The sequence below is a fragment of the Moschus berezovskii genome, chromosome X (genome assembly GCF_049115385.1).
Source record: "Moschus berezovskii isolate FMDL1 chromosome X, NW_MosBer_1.0, whole genome shotgun sequence".
NCBI lineage: Eukaryota > Metazoa > Chordata > Mammalia > Artiodactyla > Moschidae > Moschus > Moschus berezovskii.
Window position 1 is genome coordinate 51238906 of NC_142488.1, and position 17772 is coordinate 51256677.

A 17772-nucleotide genomic window follows, 5' to 3' on the forward strand; every position below is an offset into this window, starting at 1 on the left:
GTTCCTGAAAATATCTAGCTATTGGTCAAACTGTCCTGACATTTTCGCAGAGCACAGATTCCTTATTTCTGCTCTGGAGACTTAACTGTTTTAAGTGGGTGTCAAAGGTCAGAGACTGGCATGGGCATAATTTAATTCTTGTATAAGAAGATGGCAAGTGCCCAGGAATGTAACAGTTGGTTGATGATAGCTTGAAAAAGAGAGAGAAAAAAATATTACAAAAAGAAAAAGGAATGTGTAGTTAGTCATTTAATCTTAATAGGTAAACCTCAATTGGTGTTTGGATCATAGAAAAAGCAAGGGGATTCCATAAAGTCATCTACATCTGCCTTTTTGTCTCTGCTAACAGTTTAGACTGTTTGTGAATGTGAGGTCATTTGGTCGTGTCTGACTCTTTGTGACCCCATGGACTGTAGCCTACCTTTTCTTTCTCCAGGGGATCTTCCATACCCAGGGAATCTGGGTCTCCTGCATTGCAGTCAGATGCTTTACCATCTGAGCCACCAGGGAAGCCCTTAGACTGTGTGGAGCACAAGAAACTGTGGAAAATTCTTAAAGAGATAAGAATATCAGACCATCATACCTGTTTCCTGGGAAACGTGCATATAGCTCAAGACACAATAGATGGAATTGGACAAGGATCAATGAACTGGTTCAAAATTTGGAAGGAAATACATCAAGTCTATATGCTGTCAGCCAGCTTATTTGACTTCTGTGCAGAATACATCATGGAAAGTAACTTGCTGAAAGAATCTGAAGCTGGAAATAAAATTACTGTGTGAGAAATATGAATAACCTTAATTATAAGATGACACCATACAAATGGCTGAAAAACACTAGGAACTAAAGAGCCTTCTGATGAAGGTGAAAGGGGAGAGTGGAAAAGCTGGATTAAAACTCAATATAACTCATTACACCCAGGGTGGATTCATGTCAATGTATGGCAAAACCAACCAATATAATATTGTAAAATAATTAGCCTCCAATAAAAATTAGAAAACACACACACACACACACACAAAGTAAGATCATGGAGTTTGGTCCCATCATTTTGAGATATATCAAGGGATGCAATTGAATAAGTGACAGGTTTTACTTTCTTGACCTCCAATATCACTGCCGGAAGTGACTGCAGCCATGAAACTAAAAGTCACTTGCCCCTTGGATGAAAAGCTATGACCAATCTAGACACCACATTAAAAGGTGGAGAGATTACTGAAAAATGTCTGAACAATCAAAGTTGATTTTCAGGTGTAATGTATGGAGGACAGAGCGGGACCACAAGAACTGAGCACCAAAATACCGATGCTTTGCAACAGTGGGGCTGGAGAAGATGTGTAAGAGTTCTGGGGTGAGCATGGAGTTCAAACTAGTAAAGCATGAAGGAAATCAAGCCTGGCTATTGAGGGAAGGACTGATGCTGAACAGGAAGAGCCAATATATTGACCACCTGAGGCCAAGAGCAAAATCACCGGAAAGAAACTGGTGCTGGGAAAGATTGAGGGCAGGAGGGGAAGGGAACGACAGAGCATGAGATGGCTGCAAAGCATCACTGACTCCAAGATCATGGGTTTGAGAAAACTGTGGGCACTTTGAAGGGGGGGGAAGCCCGGGGTTCTTGCTGTACATGGAGTTGCAAAGAGTCAGACAAGAGTGAGTGACTGAAAAACATCAAAAAATTGGTATTGGCAGTGCTTGGGAGATGGTTCAGATAGCATGTTAACTCTGTCATTGTGCCTGGGATGATAAGTGAGACTGAGAACAATTAGAAAGAATACAGTTCTTGTCAGTTTCCTTCTTTTCCTCCCTCAAAATGTACTTCTCACAATGTCTCTTGAGAGTTTTCCAGAGGAGAACTCCTGCAGTCATGTGGTATCCTGAGATGGAAACCTTAGCCCCCATGCCCCTTGGATCAACAACCTTGGTCTTAGACAGAAGCAGGCACTGTCTCTAAGTGTCTGCTAGAGCTGCCCATCTTCTGATGGATTAACAGGCATGGTATGTGATCTTAGAAATGGGGTGAGAGGTAAACAAACTTATAGCTTCTTGGTCAAACTCTGTAATCCAGTGAGCAGCATCTTTGACTTGTGCATCCTAGTCACCCTTAGGAATGCTTACAAGGGGTTACATTACTGAGCATGGAAGCTGGTAGGTGGCTGGATCCATTTTGACTTTGCCACTTGCCTTCTCTGTGAATAGACCATTCCTCTTCTCTTAATGTCACAGTCTTTGTCTTCAGATGAAGGTTGAGGATTGTGGAAGTGAGTGAATGCATGTGAAAGCCCCATAAAACTGATGACAGGGAGTACACAGTTTTCCTCTTTGAATCAGATCTCAAGACTTTTGGCTTTATAGATTTGCACTATCAATGCATCTCAAATATTCATAACATTTTTACTTGATGGTTGCCACACAGAGTTGAAGCCCAGATGTCCTGTATAGTCAGCATCTTAGCAGTGTGGCATGGCCTGGACATTTAAGGTATTAGGTAAGAAGAACGTGGGCCATGTTATATGTTATTCCGTCTATTTTTACCTGTCTGTCTGATACACTTGGGAACGGGGAAGACAACTTCCACCATGTGGGAACAGAATTCCAGATTTCCTCCTTAGTTTCATTTGATTCCTAAGAGTGTTCTTCATTATTGGTGAGTGTGCAGCCTCCATGCTTCCCATTAAATCTTCACAGTACATTTCTGGCTAAGAAGGAAGGTAGTATCCTCTTACAGGAAGGACTTGGTTGAAACTCCAGGCATCTACTTAGCCTTCTCTGGTACTGCCACATTAGAAGGTGGGTGTTTTGTTATTGCCAGACACAGTAGACATCTAAGGTCCCACTTAACTTTTGCTGGGCTGATTGGGAGAGTACCATAGTTTTCAACTATGTTTGGAGGGAGTAACTTGGTTATTATCGAAATGCTTTCCAAGCTTTGAAACTCACCCGTTTGTCTTGCACTTTGAAAAGAGAAAGTAGACTTTTGAATGGGCATTTTAATTTGTGCCTCTTGTATTTTTGAAGTAACCATTTCTTCAACCGAAATCTCTAACGTAAAGGTCAAAAAGAAAACCCAGACATACACTCACAAACACATTCTTACTCTGATGGACACACACAAGCACAGTCACAATCTTATATGCTCAAAACACAATTCACAAAAGGAAAAGAAAACCCAAGGACTCACTGAAGGACAACTATGAACTGCACAGAAGTTCTCTGTGACTTGTTTCTAGGATTAATGTTGGAAGTTATTTTGTAGTTGAATGATTTCACTCTAGTTACATTTTAAATCAGAATGTTTTAAAAGATATACCTTTGTTCTGCATTCCAGGGGATCTTAGAATATTTTGTATATAAGACTATTCTGTGATTTGCTAAAATGAAAATAATGTTGTAGGGTAACAATATTGAAGACATATTGACCTCTTTAGGCCCTGCAGTTACCCATTTGCTTGCTGTATTTTAAGCATCCAATTCCATCCTCTGACCTTCTCCTATCAATTTTTTGACTCTTTGCCCCAATCTTCTGCATTTACCTCACTTAAAATTTCTACTTCACTTTTACTATTTTAGGCACCAATTATAAAATAAATAAATAAAGGAAAGAAAACTGAATTCATGTACCATGTTTACCTAATACATTGAGTATATTCTCTAGAAGCTTTTGAGAATGAAAGGTACTGATATGTTAAAGCCGTATGGGAATTGATCACCAAGGTAATGTATCATGTAACCAGGCTTCCCTTGTTAGGGCAATTGAGGTGCAATTTAATAATATGTTTCCAGGAGGGAACAAAAACAGTAGTTTTTAAACATGACATGTTGGAGGTCCTTATCCATGCCTTTTCCAAGTTATCACAGAGGACTAACTGAATTAATCCTGTTCTTTTTGAGAAGGACTGCCACTCAAAGCAGAACATGAAAAGAAGTTAAAAGGGAGCGAGAAGGAATAATCAGTATATGGTAATGAAATAGAAGATGTAATCGCATTTAGGATGATATTTCTAAAAACATGCAAATTTGACTACATAGTAAGATGCCTGAAATCTAAAACAAGGTCACTGGACTTTGTGCTTGAAGTGATAACTAAGGACACCAATTTCATAACTTACAATTGCTGTAAAATGCTTACCTCTCTAGCATGGTATTCTCACCTACATTTAATGAAAGTTTTCAGTGAAAGTAAGAGTGTGGTGTGTGGACAACTCCCTTATCTACACAAATATTCCACAGATTTCACTGTCCATTGGCTGCAAGAATGAGAATGGAGGTCTTAAATTGGTGTTGTCCTATGTGGATTACCATAATAAAACAGGGACATGACTTGATGTTTCCACCGCTGTCTAAAGGAATGTCCACAAATTTGACATTGCCAAGATTTCTAGGTAGTGTTCATGACAATCTGGATAGTCCAACAAGCAGACACTCTCCTCAGAGTAGTTCATTGTGAAATATATTAAGGATCAGCCATTGATTTGGATCCCTGGTTACTCCATGACTTTTCTAGATGATTAAATTGAATGATTCCTGCTTTTAAAAACATATCTCTATAACTACTACTGAAATTTAGGGAACTGGGGCCTGAAACAACATGCTTAGAATGGGTTCTTATAGACTGTAGACGTCATGAGAGCAGCAATCATTTTATAATTTGAATTACCACGTTACATTCATGTAAACATAATAAATATTTATCATTTTGGGAAACATTCTCAGTAAATAGGAAAGGTCAATTATGATGACAGTGCAGGTTATGGGATGTTGTTGAGTAGTGTATATAGCATTTGGTTGGTTATTACATTTATTGATAATTCAGTAAGTACTTAAAATGTGTCATTTTCAGGCTCTAAGTTTTAGCCAATGTGAAAGATACATAAAGAAAAGAGGGTAGACCCAAAACACATCGAAGACCTGATATCTGTGCATGCCTTGATAGGAGGGCAAACAGAGGTTTCTTCCAAGCCTAAGAAAGAGTTGAGGCAAAGTTGTGAGATGGGGCTTAGCATGACTGAAAGTAGTTTGAGTGATTGTAGCTCCAGAAGCACAGTGTAACAGAAAGATAATGAAACAACTAAGGAAACAGATATCATGTCTTCAAAGAACTTGTTAACCATGCTGAGGTGCTGCAATCACCACAAGGAATTTATTCTGTCTCTGTGGGAACAGATAAACAACATCTAAATATGCATTAGGAAATATAGCGTGGAATCTTGGTGGGAGGAAATAAAGGCATCCCTTAAGGAGAGCAGCGCAAAAATGACCCTATATAATACCACTTGTAAAATACCTGTCTTGTGCTGACCATGGGCCAGTCATTGACTATGTCGTGTTATCTTTGGTATCCCAGTGATGGTATGATGGTGATCATGATTTTGGATATGCTACAACATCTATATTTTCAAGTATGAAATGAATTTCTCTAATGAAGACCATCTGTCTAACTATACAATAACTCTATCCAATAACACATATAATATGATATAACTGAGAATGCTCTAAGGTATGTTCTGTGTATTTGCATTTTTTGATTTTATTTGTATCTCTTCCTCCTCCCATACCATCCTAATTTAGACACTCATTCATTTCAGCGGGGATGATTTCAGCAATCACTTTGACATCCATTACCTCTTTTTCCTTTGTTCTCCCTTTCTTGCTTACAAACAATTGATTAGCTGTCATTTACCTAGGATGCGTAAAGAATGTTTCCTTGAACTAAAGAGTTTGTAAAACAAGGCAGTAAAATAGCCAGACATTGAAATAAGGCCTCATTTTACTCTTATTTCAAAATAGAAAATGAAACTCTGAAGATGAACATGTAACTTTATTGTTCAAATATGAGAATTGTAGGAATTTGTTGACATCTCCCACCATAAATTTTAATCTTCATTATGCTGTATAATCTGACATTTTTTGATAGATCAGTTTTAATTAGGATGGTTTTCATATAATGAAGATTCTTGATAAGTTGACCTTGAAAGAGAGGAGACAGATGTATAATGGATTCTTGGCACTGGGGACCATGAGTTGCCTCTTTGTTGCAGGTTAGGAAAAGGATTGTCATGGGCTGACATATCGCTGTACCTAACCGGAAATTTAGAAGGCTCCACCATCAGTCCAAAATAACTGCTCTGTAATGGAAATATGATGTAGTTTTGGGAAGTAAAAGTTGTTGCAGTAGCAAAGTTCTCAACGCGGCCATTTGCTTGAGTGTAGCTGCGATGTGACTGCCGATTAAAAATGCTCCACTGATTTAAAACAGCAAGTTGATCTATCACAATCTGTTCTGTTTGTCTAACTGCTATTGATGATGGGGAAGGGAAATCACATGGAGATAAGGCACTTGTGTTAGCGACTGTCTGCCTGGTATAAGGCTCTCGTATGAAAGGCACACTTAAACTTGTAGCGGCTGAAAATGCACTCTCCCCACTAGTTTCAGGAAGAAAATTAGAGTTACGATCATCTATGTTGCCCCTTGCTTTAACATGATTCTTCTTGTAATCTCGAACTAATGAAGATAATGGAGAGACCTTTTTAATCCCAACTCTTCTTTTCATTCTTACTACAAGTTGGGGATAGCCTCTTTTGAAATTTGGATTACAATAGATCTGTAACTAAAATCAAAGGAGAAACTATTTAGTTTCTTTATAAACCAAGGTAAAACTGACAAGCAAAACTAAGCTATAAAAATTTATTCTTTTAATGATACAAATTAAATAGCATCAAATAAAACACCTTCATTAGTAGTTTTACACCTTACATGTTAGAAACAATTATGATCCTCAAGTAAAAATATGTTGTAAACATATACAGTAAAATCCCACTTTAATTAGCTTCAGGGCTTGTATCCAGTTTCCAGTTGCTAGGAATGTTTGTTAAATATCAACTACCAATGTTTGTAAATATTTTAACCTCCAGCTGTTCTCAACTTCAAAAAATAAAACTTTTTCCACAGTTTATCATCTCAATTTTAAATTCAGTTTTAGCTACATATATGAACATGCTTTCTAGGTCACGTGATTTATTCTTACATATTGCCAATAATAAGTGAAAATTTTGGAATACCTTGCTCAAAACAGAGACATTGCTTTCTTCTTCCAGAAAGTCAGCTAATGAAGCAGATCTTTGAAAAGTTTGTTTTCTAAATCCATAAATGTTAAGCTGTCGAACAAAACTTTTCATACTACCAGTTGCAAATATTCTGAAAGGGCCTTTTCTTTCCAAGACTTCTTTCTTGAAGACTTCTTCATTGATCATTATAGAAGTGCCACTCTCATCCCACCAAATAGATTTAAACCGATCACTTTCAACTATCTTCCAAAGTTTTTGAGGAAAATTGCGTAAAAGAAAATCGTCCACTTCATCTGTTTCAGAGACAGAAAATGTGTCCTGTGGCGTTTTAATCACAACTTCCTCAAACAAAGCCTGAAAAGCATCTTCTTCAATCTTCGATCTCAAAACTGAGTCCTCAGTAAGTGTGTAATCACACAAAGGAGATCTAATGGAGGTTTCTGAACCAGTTGATTCATCTTTAGGAGGCACATCTTGAATTTCTGAAGAAATATGTGCCATATCAAAGAAATCTTTCTTCAGATACTTTTCTTATGTGTCTGATTTTATACACTGCAACTTCAAATGCTGCCTGGCTGGCCTACAGAGATAAACTCTCCAGACCATCACAGTGGTTCTCAAAGTCAAAAAGCTGTGACATCACAAAGTCACCGATCTCCTAGCAATTGAAGGGTAGCTGTGACATCACAAAGGCACCGGTCTCCTAGCAATTGAAGGGTAATGTTCAACCAGTGTTTACTTCTGTATCAACTTAAAATTCAGGCCGTTTACATAAATAGTAACCAAAAATATGAAACCTGCAAAATCTCATTCCTAAATAATTTTTACACAGAAAAATTGTTTATCACGCTTCTATACACACATTCTTAATATTCAGTAATGTTACCAAACCAAACTTGGGTCTGCTCACTTCTGTGCAATAAAGTCAATCAACTGACTGTGGGTTGCAGTGAAAGCAAGTGTAGTGTTTATTGTAGGACCAAGCAAGGTGTCCTAGCAGCTGGTGATTAAAAGACCCACACTCCCCAAATGCTTTCAGGGGAAGGATTTTAACGACAGAGTGAGTGTGGGCCATGGGGTGTGTGATCAGTTTTAGGACATTCTACTAATGGCCTGTTACTGAGGATATTAGGACACAACATCATTGACCTGCTAGTTCCAACTACTCTGTGGTCTGTGTACTTCAATTTCAGCCTAGTTGGGGCTTTAGCATCTCTAAAACTGCTCACAGGATATCGCTCAGAATAGTATCTATGGCCCTTGAGGAGGGACTAAAGATCCTTGACTTTGCTTAATAATGGGTAAATCATTATTATTTTATATGGGTTGATTATTTTCCTTTGTTTCTGCCTTTTCTAACTTCTCTGATTAAAATTACTCTTGGAACACGAGGAGGTCTACAATCTCCTACCTCTCTCTTGCTTTTTTCATACTTTTCAGTCTCAAGAAGAGACTGTTTAGAACAAGAAAGGAAATAAATTGTTGGACTTAGAGGTTGATCATAAATGTGACAGAAAAATCTCAGTTGCAGGTTCGATTTCTGTTTCAGATTCCCTAGCTCTTGGAGTGTTTGAGTCAACAACAACTTTGGCTATTACCTGTTGAAATGGAGCTCAGAGTTGGAAATAATCCTGAGATCTAATATTTTCTGTTATGCAAACAATATATCTGACTATTATTGTCATTAAACCGAGACAAACTTTTGAAAATTGGTAGGTATTTATTAAAAAGAGGGGAGTGATATAAAAGAGTCCTCATATTTTAGATGCAGCCAAGAAAATACATTTTGAAGTATTTCCACTTTACATATATTCAATAACCAAGTAGGCTTTTGAACCATTCTACTTTTGGGTTTAATTTTTTTCCATTGCTGTTACACTTAACAGGAATTATAAGCCATTGTACTTTTTAAAAATATTCTCTCACACACACACGTATATAAGTATATATGTATATATATATGTCAAAATATAATTTTCAGTTCAGTTCAGTCGCTCAGTCGTGTCCGACTCTCCGCGACCCCATGAATCACAGCACGCCAGGCCTCCCTGTCCATCACCAACTCCCGGAGTACACTCAAACTCATGTCCAGAGAGTCGGTGATGCCATCCAGCCATCTCATTCTCTGTCGTCCCCTTCTCCTCCCGCCCCCAACCTTTCCCAGCATCAGAGTCTTTTCCAGTGAGTCAACTCGCCGCATGAGGTGGCCAAAGTATTGCAGTTTCAGCTTTAGCATCAGTCCCTCCAATGAACACCCAGAATTGATCTCCTTTAGAATGGACTGGTTGGATCTCCTTGCAGTATAAGGGACTCTCAAGAGTCTTCTCCAACACCACAGTTCAAAAGCATCGATTCTTCGGCGATCAGCCTTCTTCACAGTCCAACTCTCACATCCATACATGACCACGGAAAAACCATAGCCTTGACTAGACGGACCTTGGTTGGCAAAGTAATGTCTCTGCTTTTTAATATACCATTCAATATTACAGTAATCCAGGCCTATGCCCCAACCAGTAATGCTGAAGAAGCTGAAGTTAATCGGTTCTATGAAGACCTACAAGACCTTTTAGAACTAACACCCAAAAAAGATGTCCTTTTCATTCTAGGGGACTGGAATGCAAAAGTAAGAAGTCAAGAAACACCTGGAGTAACAGTCAAATTTAGCCTTGGAGCACGGAATGAAGCAGGGCAAAGGCTAATAGAGTTTTGTCAAGAGAATGCACTGGTCATAGCATACTCCCTCTTCCAACAACACAAGAGAAGACTCTACACATGGACATCACCAGATGGTCAACACTGAAATCAGATTGATTATATTCTTTGCAGCCAAAGATGGAGAAGCTGTATACAGTTAGCAAAAACAAGACCAGGAGCTGACTGTGGCTCAGATCATGAACTCCTTATTGCCAAATTCAGACTGAAATTGAAGAAAGTAGGGAAAACCACTAGACCATTCAGATATGACCTCAATCAAATCCCTTATGATTCTACAGTGGAAGTGAGAAATAGATTTAAGGGACTAGATCTGATTGATAGAGTGCCTGATGAACTCTGGACGGAGGTTTGTGACATTGTACAGGAGACAGGGACCAAGACCATCCCCATGGAAAAGAAATGCAAACAAGCAAAATGGCTGTCTGAGGAGGCCTTACAAATAGCTGTGAAAAGAAGAGAAGCGAAAAGCAAAGGAGAAAAGGAAAGATATAAGCATCTGAATGCAGAGTTCCAAAGAATAGCAAGAAGAGATAAGAAAGCCTTCCTCAGTGATCAATGCAAAGAAATAGAGGAAAACAACAGAATAGGAAAGACAAGAGATCTCTTCAAGAAAATTAGAGATTCCAAGGGAACATTTCATGCAAAGATGGGCTCGATAAAGGACAGAAATGGTATGGACCTAACAGAAGCAGAAGATATTAAGAAGAGGTGGCAGGAATACACAGAAGAACTGTACAAAAAAGATCTTCACGACCAAGATAGTCACAATAACGTGATCACTGACCTAGAGCCAGACATCTTGGAATGTGAAGTCAAGTGGGCCTTAGAAAGCATCACTACGAGCAAAGCTAGTGGAGGTGATGGAATTCCAGTTGAGCTATTTCAAGTCTTGAAAGATGATGCTGAGAAAGTGCTGCACTCAATATGCCAGCAGATTTGGAAAACTCAGCAGTGGCCACAGGACTGGAAAAGGTCAGTCTTCATTCCAATCCCAAAGAAAGGCAATGCCAAAGAATGCTCAAACTACCGCACAATTGCACTCATCTCACACGCTAGTAAAGTCATGCTCAAAATTCTCCAAGCCAGACTTCAGCAGTATGTAAACCGTGAACTCCCAGATGTTCAAGCTGGTTTTAGAAAAGGCAGAGGAACCAGAGATCAAATTGCCAACATCCGCTGGATCATGGAGAAAGCAAGAGAGTTTCAGAAAAACATCTATTTCTGCTTCATTGACTATGCCAAAGCCTTTGACTGTGTGGATCACAATAAACTGTGGAACATTCTGAAAGAGATGGGAATCCCAGACCACCTGACCTGCCTCTTGAGAAACCTGTATGCAGGTCAGGAAGCAACAGTTAGAACTGGACATGGAACAACAGACTGGTTCCAAATAGGAAAAGGTGTACGTCAAGGTTGTATATTGTCACCCTGCTTATTTAACTTATATGCAGAGTACATCATGAGGAACGCTGGGCTTGAAGAAGCACAAGCTGGAATCAAGATTGCTGGGAGAAATATCAATAACCTCAGATATGCAGATGACACTACCCTTATGGCAGAAAGTGAAGAGGAACTCAAAAGCCTCTTGATGAAAGTGAAAGAGGAGAGTGAAAAGGTTGGCTTGAAGCTCAACATTCAGAAAACAAAGATCATGGCATCTGGTCCTGTCACTTCATGTGAAATAGATGGAAAAACAGTGGAAACAGTGTCAGACTTTATTTTTTTGGGCTCAAAAATCACTGCAGATGCTGATTGCAGCCATGAAATTAAAAGACGCTTGCTCCTTGGAAGGAAAGTTATGACCAACCTTGATAGTATATTAAAAAGCAGAGACATTACTTTGCCAACCAAGGTCCGTCTAGTCAAGGCTATGGTTTTTCCCGTGGTCATGTATGGATGTGAGAGTTGGACTGTGAAGAAGGCTGATCGCCGAAGAATCGATGCTTTTGAACTGTGGTGTTGGAGAAGACTCTTGAGAGTCCCTTATACTGCAAGGAGATCCAACCAGTCCATTCTAAAGGAGTTCAATCCTGGGTGTTCATTGGAGGGACTGATGCTAAAGCTGAAAGAAACTGCAATACTTTGGCCACCTCATGCGGCGAGTTGACTCACTGGAAAAGACTCTGATGCTGGGAAAGGTTGGGGGCGGGTGGAGAAGGGGACGACGGAGAATGAGATGGCTGGATGGCATCACCAACTCTGTGGACATGAGTTTGAATGTACTCCGGGAGTTGGTGATGGACAGGGAGGACTGGCGTGCTGTGATTCATGGGGTCGCGAAGAGTCGGACACGACTGAGTGACTGAACTGAACTGAACTGAAAATTATATTTTAGGCAACTTTATTCAGTTGGCCAAACTCTTAGCTCACCACCAAGCTCCTAAATGAACCGTTTGGGAAGCCCAGTATTACTTAATAATTTTCTGGCTGAATAATCCAGATCCTGTTGCTGAAAGGCTCTCCCTAAATCTAGATCATCTTCCACTATTCTTTCTGTAATAAGAGATGGAGTTCATATATATGAGGATACCTTGCGCCCATAAAATCGCAACTCTCAGTTACTTAAAAATATTGTTCTAAGAAAGTTGTTGCTCTCCTCACGTTGGATACAATTTTAAACATTCAAGTCTGCAGTAACATAGAAACATGTCTGAACCACCTGCACAATGGTCAGCTAGCTGGACTTGGGATAATGGCTACCCATTTAATGGGTAAAACAGATGCACAGTGCACTGTGCATAGATCATAATCAGGCTCTTTTGGCTAGCTGAACATTAAAAGTATACGATGTGTACATCAAAATCACTTCTTCATAATTCAGTATGTAAAATTTTCTTTCATCACTTTAAACTGCTGGTACCAAATATTTCTATAGAAATCATTGATGATCAAAATTTCTCTCCCTTGATGCCACAGTGGTTCAGCTTCATGCCCCCTCTCCACATCATATCTCTTGGATCTTGTCCTCCTTTGTATTTCCATAGTTGCCACATTAGAGAAAATCTAACTAGATAACATGAACAGGCTCATTATGTTATGTTTATGGGAAAATATTTTATAGGCTGTGTATTTTATCAACATTTTACCCAGTTGTCACAGAAGCATGGCACAAATGTTTCTAACAGGAAACTTAAAAACAGAAGTATTATATATAATGAATAACTATCATCTTAGAATACACTTATAAAATAATTTCCTACCCTAAACACTGAGGGAAAACAAAGTTACAAGAAAGCAATAATTGTCAATGTTGATAGGAAAATATTTGGTAAACAGTACATTTGTATTCTCAATATTACAAAAAGTGAGATCATGGCATCTGGTCCCATCGCTTCATGAAAAATAGAAGGGGAAAAAGCAGAAGCAGCGACAGATTTCCTCTTTTGTGGCTCTAAATTCACTGCAGTTGGTGATGGCAGCTATAAAATTAGAAGACAATTGCTTCCTGGAAGAAAAGCTATCACAAATTTAGAAGCATGTTAAAAAGTGAAGACATGACTTGACCAATGGAGGCCCATCGAGTCACATCTATATTGGTTCCAGTAGACATGTACAGATGTGAGAACAACAAAATGCTCTGCTGGGGATGACTTATGAGTGTCCATTGGATTGCAAGGACATCAAGCCAGTCACACAAAAAGCAAATCAACTCGGAAGATGCATTAGAACCACTGACGCTGAAGCTGAGGCGCCAAAGCATTGACCACCTGAGCAAAGAACTGACTCACTAGAAAAGACCCTGATTCTTAGGAAACATTGAAATCAGGAAGAGAAGTGGGTGAGAGAGGAGGAGAAGGTTCTATAGCTTCACCCATTCAATGGACACGATCTCGGGCAGATTCTGGGAGATGGTGAGGGACAGAGAGGCCTTGTGTGCTGCAGTCCAAGGGCTCACAAAGAGTCAGACATGGCTTTGTAACTGAACAACAACAAGATTTCAGTTAATAAATTGGATCTTCCAAGGTCGTGGTTAGGTCTCAAGATGTTAGAGGAATAGGAGGCACAGACCACTCTCTCCCACATAAATTCATCAAAGGATCGACTGCATATGGGAAACCATCCAGAAACCAACTTGTGAACGATGTTGATGGGCCCTAGAAACTGAGAAAGTCAAACCCATCTCTTAAAAAGGAGGAAGGATAAGAGATATAAAGAGAGTAAAAGTTTTTAGGGATGGAGACCCATCTTGGAGAGAGAGTCATAAAGGAGGAGGAATTTGCACAAAATAGGAAACCCTCTCTTATAGGTGTCAGTGGGGGAAGAAACAGAACTGGAGGGAAAAGAACAAAAACACAGATTATGCCAGTAACTGCAATTACCAACCGAGAAGTGGCTCAGATGCTCCTGTCCACCATCATACAGTGGGGCCTGGGAGGAAGGCCTGGGCTGTATCAAACACACTATGGTTAGAACCGGGCTTTAGTGCCCTGGGGACAATCTGATGCAGCTAAGGTGACATAGAAACCTAAACCATGGGAACTCTAGAGACAAACATTTTAAAAAGGACCTTTCCTGAGAGAAGGCTCTAAGACCACATAGTGAACCATGGCACACTCACAGAACAGAAGACTGTGCACTTGAAAATATCAAAGGAGACCAAGCCAGCGTACATTTAACACCTTTTCCACCACGAAGGGAGAGAGGAATGTGTACGGCTGCCAGAGGTAAAAGGAAATAGGCTACTGGTATCTTTGCCAAAGAATGCTCAAACTACCACACAATCGCACTCATCTCGCATGCTAGTAAAGTCATGCTCAAAATTCTCCAAGCCAGGCTTCAGCAATACGTGAACCGTGAACTTCCAGATGTTCACGCTGGTTTTAGAAAAGGCAGAGGAACCAGAGATCAAATTGCCAACATCCGCTGGATCATGGAAAAAGCAAGAGAGTTCCAGAAATCATCCATTTCTGCTTTATTGACTATGCCAAAGCTTTTGACTGTGTGGATCACCAGAAACTGTGGAAGATTCTGAAAGAGATGGGAATACCAGACCACCTGACCTGCTTCTTGAGAAGCCTATATGCAGGACAGGAAGCAACAGTTAGAACTGGACATGGAAAAACACACTGGTTTCAAATAGGAAAAGGAGTATGTCAAGGTTGTATATTGTCACCCTGCTTATTTAACTTATAAGCAGAATACGTCCGGAGAAGGAAATGGCAAGCCACTCCAGTACTCTTGCCTAGAAAATCCCGTGGATGGAGCAGCCTGGTAGGCTGCAGTCCGTGGGGTCACTAAGGGTCGGACACTACTGAGCGACTTGACTTTCACTTTCACACATTGGAGAAGGAAATGGCAACCCACTCCAGTGTTCTTGCCTGGAGAATCCCAGGGACGGGGGAGCCTGGTGGGCTTCCATCTATGGGGTCACACAAAGTCGGACATGACTGAAGTGACTTAGCAGCAGCAGCAGCAGCAGAAGAGTACGTCATGAGGAACGCTGGGCTGGAAGAAGCACAAGCTGGAATCAAGATTGCCGGGAGAAATATCAATAACCTCAGATATGCAGATGACACCACCCTTATGGCAGAAAGTGAAGAGGAACTCAAAAGCCTCTTGATGAAAGTGAAAGAGGAGAGTGAAAAGGTTGGCTTGAAGCTCAACATTCAGAAAACTAAGATCATGGCATCTGGTCCCATCACTTCATGGCAAATAGATGGGGAAACAGTGGAAACAGTGAGAGACTTTATTGTGGGGGGCTCCAAATCACTGCAGATGTTGATTGCAGCCATGAAATTAAAAGACGTTTACTCCTTGGAAGTAAAGTTATGACCAACCTCGACAGCATATTAAAAAGCAGAGACATTACTTTGCCAACCAAGGTCCATCTGGTCAAGGCTATGGTTTTTCCAGTGGTCATGTATGGATGTGAGAGTTGGACTGTGAAGAAAGCTGAGCACCAAAGAATTGATACTTTTGAGCTGTGTTGTTGGAGAAGACTCTTGAGAGTCCCTGGGACTGAAAGGAGATCCAATCAGTCCTTTCTAAAGGAGGTCAGTCCTGGGTGTTCACTGGAAGGACTGATGCTAAGGCTGAAACTCCAATACTTTAGCCACCTCATGCAAAGAGTTGACTCATGGGATGGGGAGGGAGTTGGGAGGGGGGTAAAAGATGGGGAACATATGTACACCCGGGGCAGACTCATGTCAATGTATGGCAAAGCCAATACAATAATGTAAAGTAGTTAGCCTCCCATTAAGATAAATAAATTAAAACAAAAAAAAAAGACTCTGATGCTTGGAGGGATTGGGGGCAGGAGGAGAAGGGGTCGACAGAGGATGAGATGGCTGGATGGCATCACTGACTCAATGGACATGAGTTTGAGTGAACTCCGGGAGTTCGTGATGGACAGGGAGGCCTGGCGTGCTGTGATTCATGGGGTCGCAAAGGGTCGGACATGACTGAGCGACTGAACTGACTGACTGATAGCAGTTAAAAGTCTCTCTATCTCTGAAATGCTTAATAGGTTCTCCTGTTGCCCTTTTAAACTGTCTTTCTTCCCATATTGCAGCATGAGCGTATAAAGTCAAATAAGCATACTTAGAATCAGTGTAGATATTTGCTCGCTGCCCTTCGTTTAACTCTAGCACTCAGGTCAGAGCCACAAGTTCTGCTAACTGAGCACTGGTTCCCTGGGGGAGAGATTTTACTTCTAAAACCTGTTCAGCAGACACTATGGCATAGCCTGCTTTTCGACCAGCATCAGGGTCTTTTCCTGTGAATCGGCTCTTCCCATCAGGTGGCCAACGTATTGGAGCTTGGGCTTCAGCATCGGTCCTCCCAGTGAATATTCACAGTTGGTTTCCTTTAGGATTGGCTGTTTTGATATCCTTGCTGTCCGAGGGATTCTCAAGTGTCTCCTCCAGTACCACAAACCAAAAGCATCAATTCGTTCTCACTCAGCCTTCTTAATGATCGAACTCACACATCTGCACACGACTACTGAAAAAGCCATAGTCGGCAAAGTGATGTCTCTGCTTTATACTATGCTGTCTAGGTTTGACAGAGGCTTCCCTGGTGGCTCAGCGGTAAAGAATTCTGCATGTGTGTACCTACGACTGATTCTTGTTGACGTTTGAGAGAAAACAACAAAATTCTGTAAATCAATTATCGTTCAATTAAAAATTAAATAAAGTGGCAAAAGAAAGAGAATCACCCTGCAATGCATGGGATGCAGGAGACATGGGTTTCACCCCTGGGTTGGGAAGATGCACTGCCATGCCCCATGGGCAGAGGGCATGGCAACCCACTAAAGTGTTCTTGCCTGGAGAATCCCCTGGACAGAGGCAGGCTCCAGTCCATGGGGCCATAGTCAGACCCAACCGAAGCAATGAGCATGCATGCATACTAGCTTTGTCATAGCTGTTCTTCCAAGGATCAAGTGTCTTAATTTCATGGCAGCAATCACCATCCACAGTGATTGTGGAGCCCCCCAAAATTAAATCTGTCACTGCATCCACATCCCCCCTTCTGTTTTCCGTGAAATGATACGATTGGATGCAATAATCTTATATTTTTGAATGTTGAGTTTTAAGTCAGCCTTTTCTCTCTCTGCTTTCACCCGCATCAAGAGGTTCTTTAGTTCCTCTTCAGTTTCTGCTGTTAGAGTGGTATGATCTGCACATCTGAGCTTGTTGATATTTCTACCAGCAATCTTGATTCCAGCTTGTGAGACATCCACCCCAGCATTTCCCATGATGTGCTCTGCATGTAAGTTGAATAAGCAGAGTGACAATATACAACCTTGTCTTGCTCCTTTCCCAATTTTGAGCCAGTCCATTGTTCCATGTCTTATTCTAACTGTAGCTTCTTAGCCCTCATACAGGTTTCTCAGGAGACGGGTCAGCTAGTCTGGTACTCCCATCTCTAAGAATTTTCCAGTTTGTTGTGATCCACGAAGTCAGAGGCCTTGAGGTAGTCTAGTCAATGAAGCAGAAGTAGATGTGTTTCTGGAATTCCCTTGCTTTCTCCATGATCTCAGGAATGTTGCAA

General features: G+C 40.6%; 2 protein-coding genes across 2 annotated transcripts in view; one reads left to right on the top strand and one right to left on the bottom strand.

Annotated features, from left to right (window-relative positions):
• The window catches only part of LOC148773299 (P antigen family member 2-like), a 66380-nt gene that overhangs the window by 39020 nt on the left and 9588 nt on the right, over positions 1-17772 (top strand). The gene's annotated exons all lie outside the window — the stretch shown is intronic.
• LOC148773300 (heat shock transcription factor, Y-linked-like) lies at positions 5783-7743 on the bottom strand. The gene is made up of 2 exons (XM_088833737.1): positions 7060-7743; positions 5783-6608 (listed from the first exon to the last, which is right to left on the bottom strand). Exons 1-2 carry the CDS (start codon positions 7564-7566, stop codon positions 5922-5924), a joined length of 1194 nt encoding a protein of 397 aa, XP_088689863.1. The 5' UTR covers positions 7567-7743; the 3' UTR covers positions 5783-5921.

Coding starts and splice junctions, on each gene's coding strand:
- LOC148773300 (XM_088833737.1), bottom strand. CDS start 7,566: ATGGCACATATTTCTTCAGAAATTCAAGATGTGCCTCCTAAAGATGAA. Junction 6,609..7,059: donor ATGTCTCTGTTTTGAGCAAG/GTATTCCAAAAT, acceptor CTTTGATTTTAG/TTACAGATCTATTGTAATCC.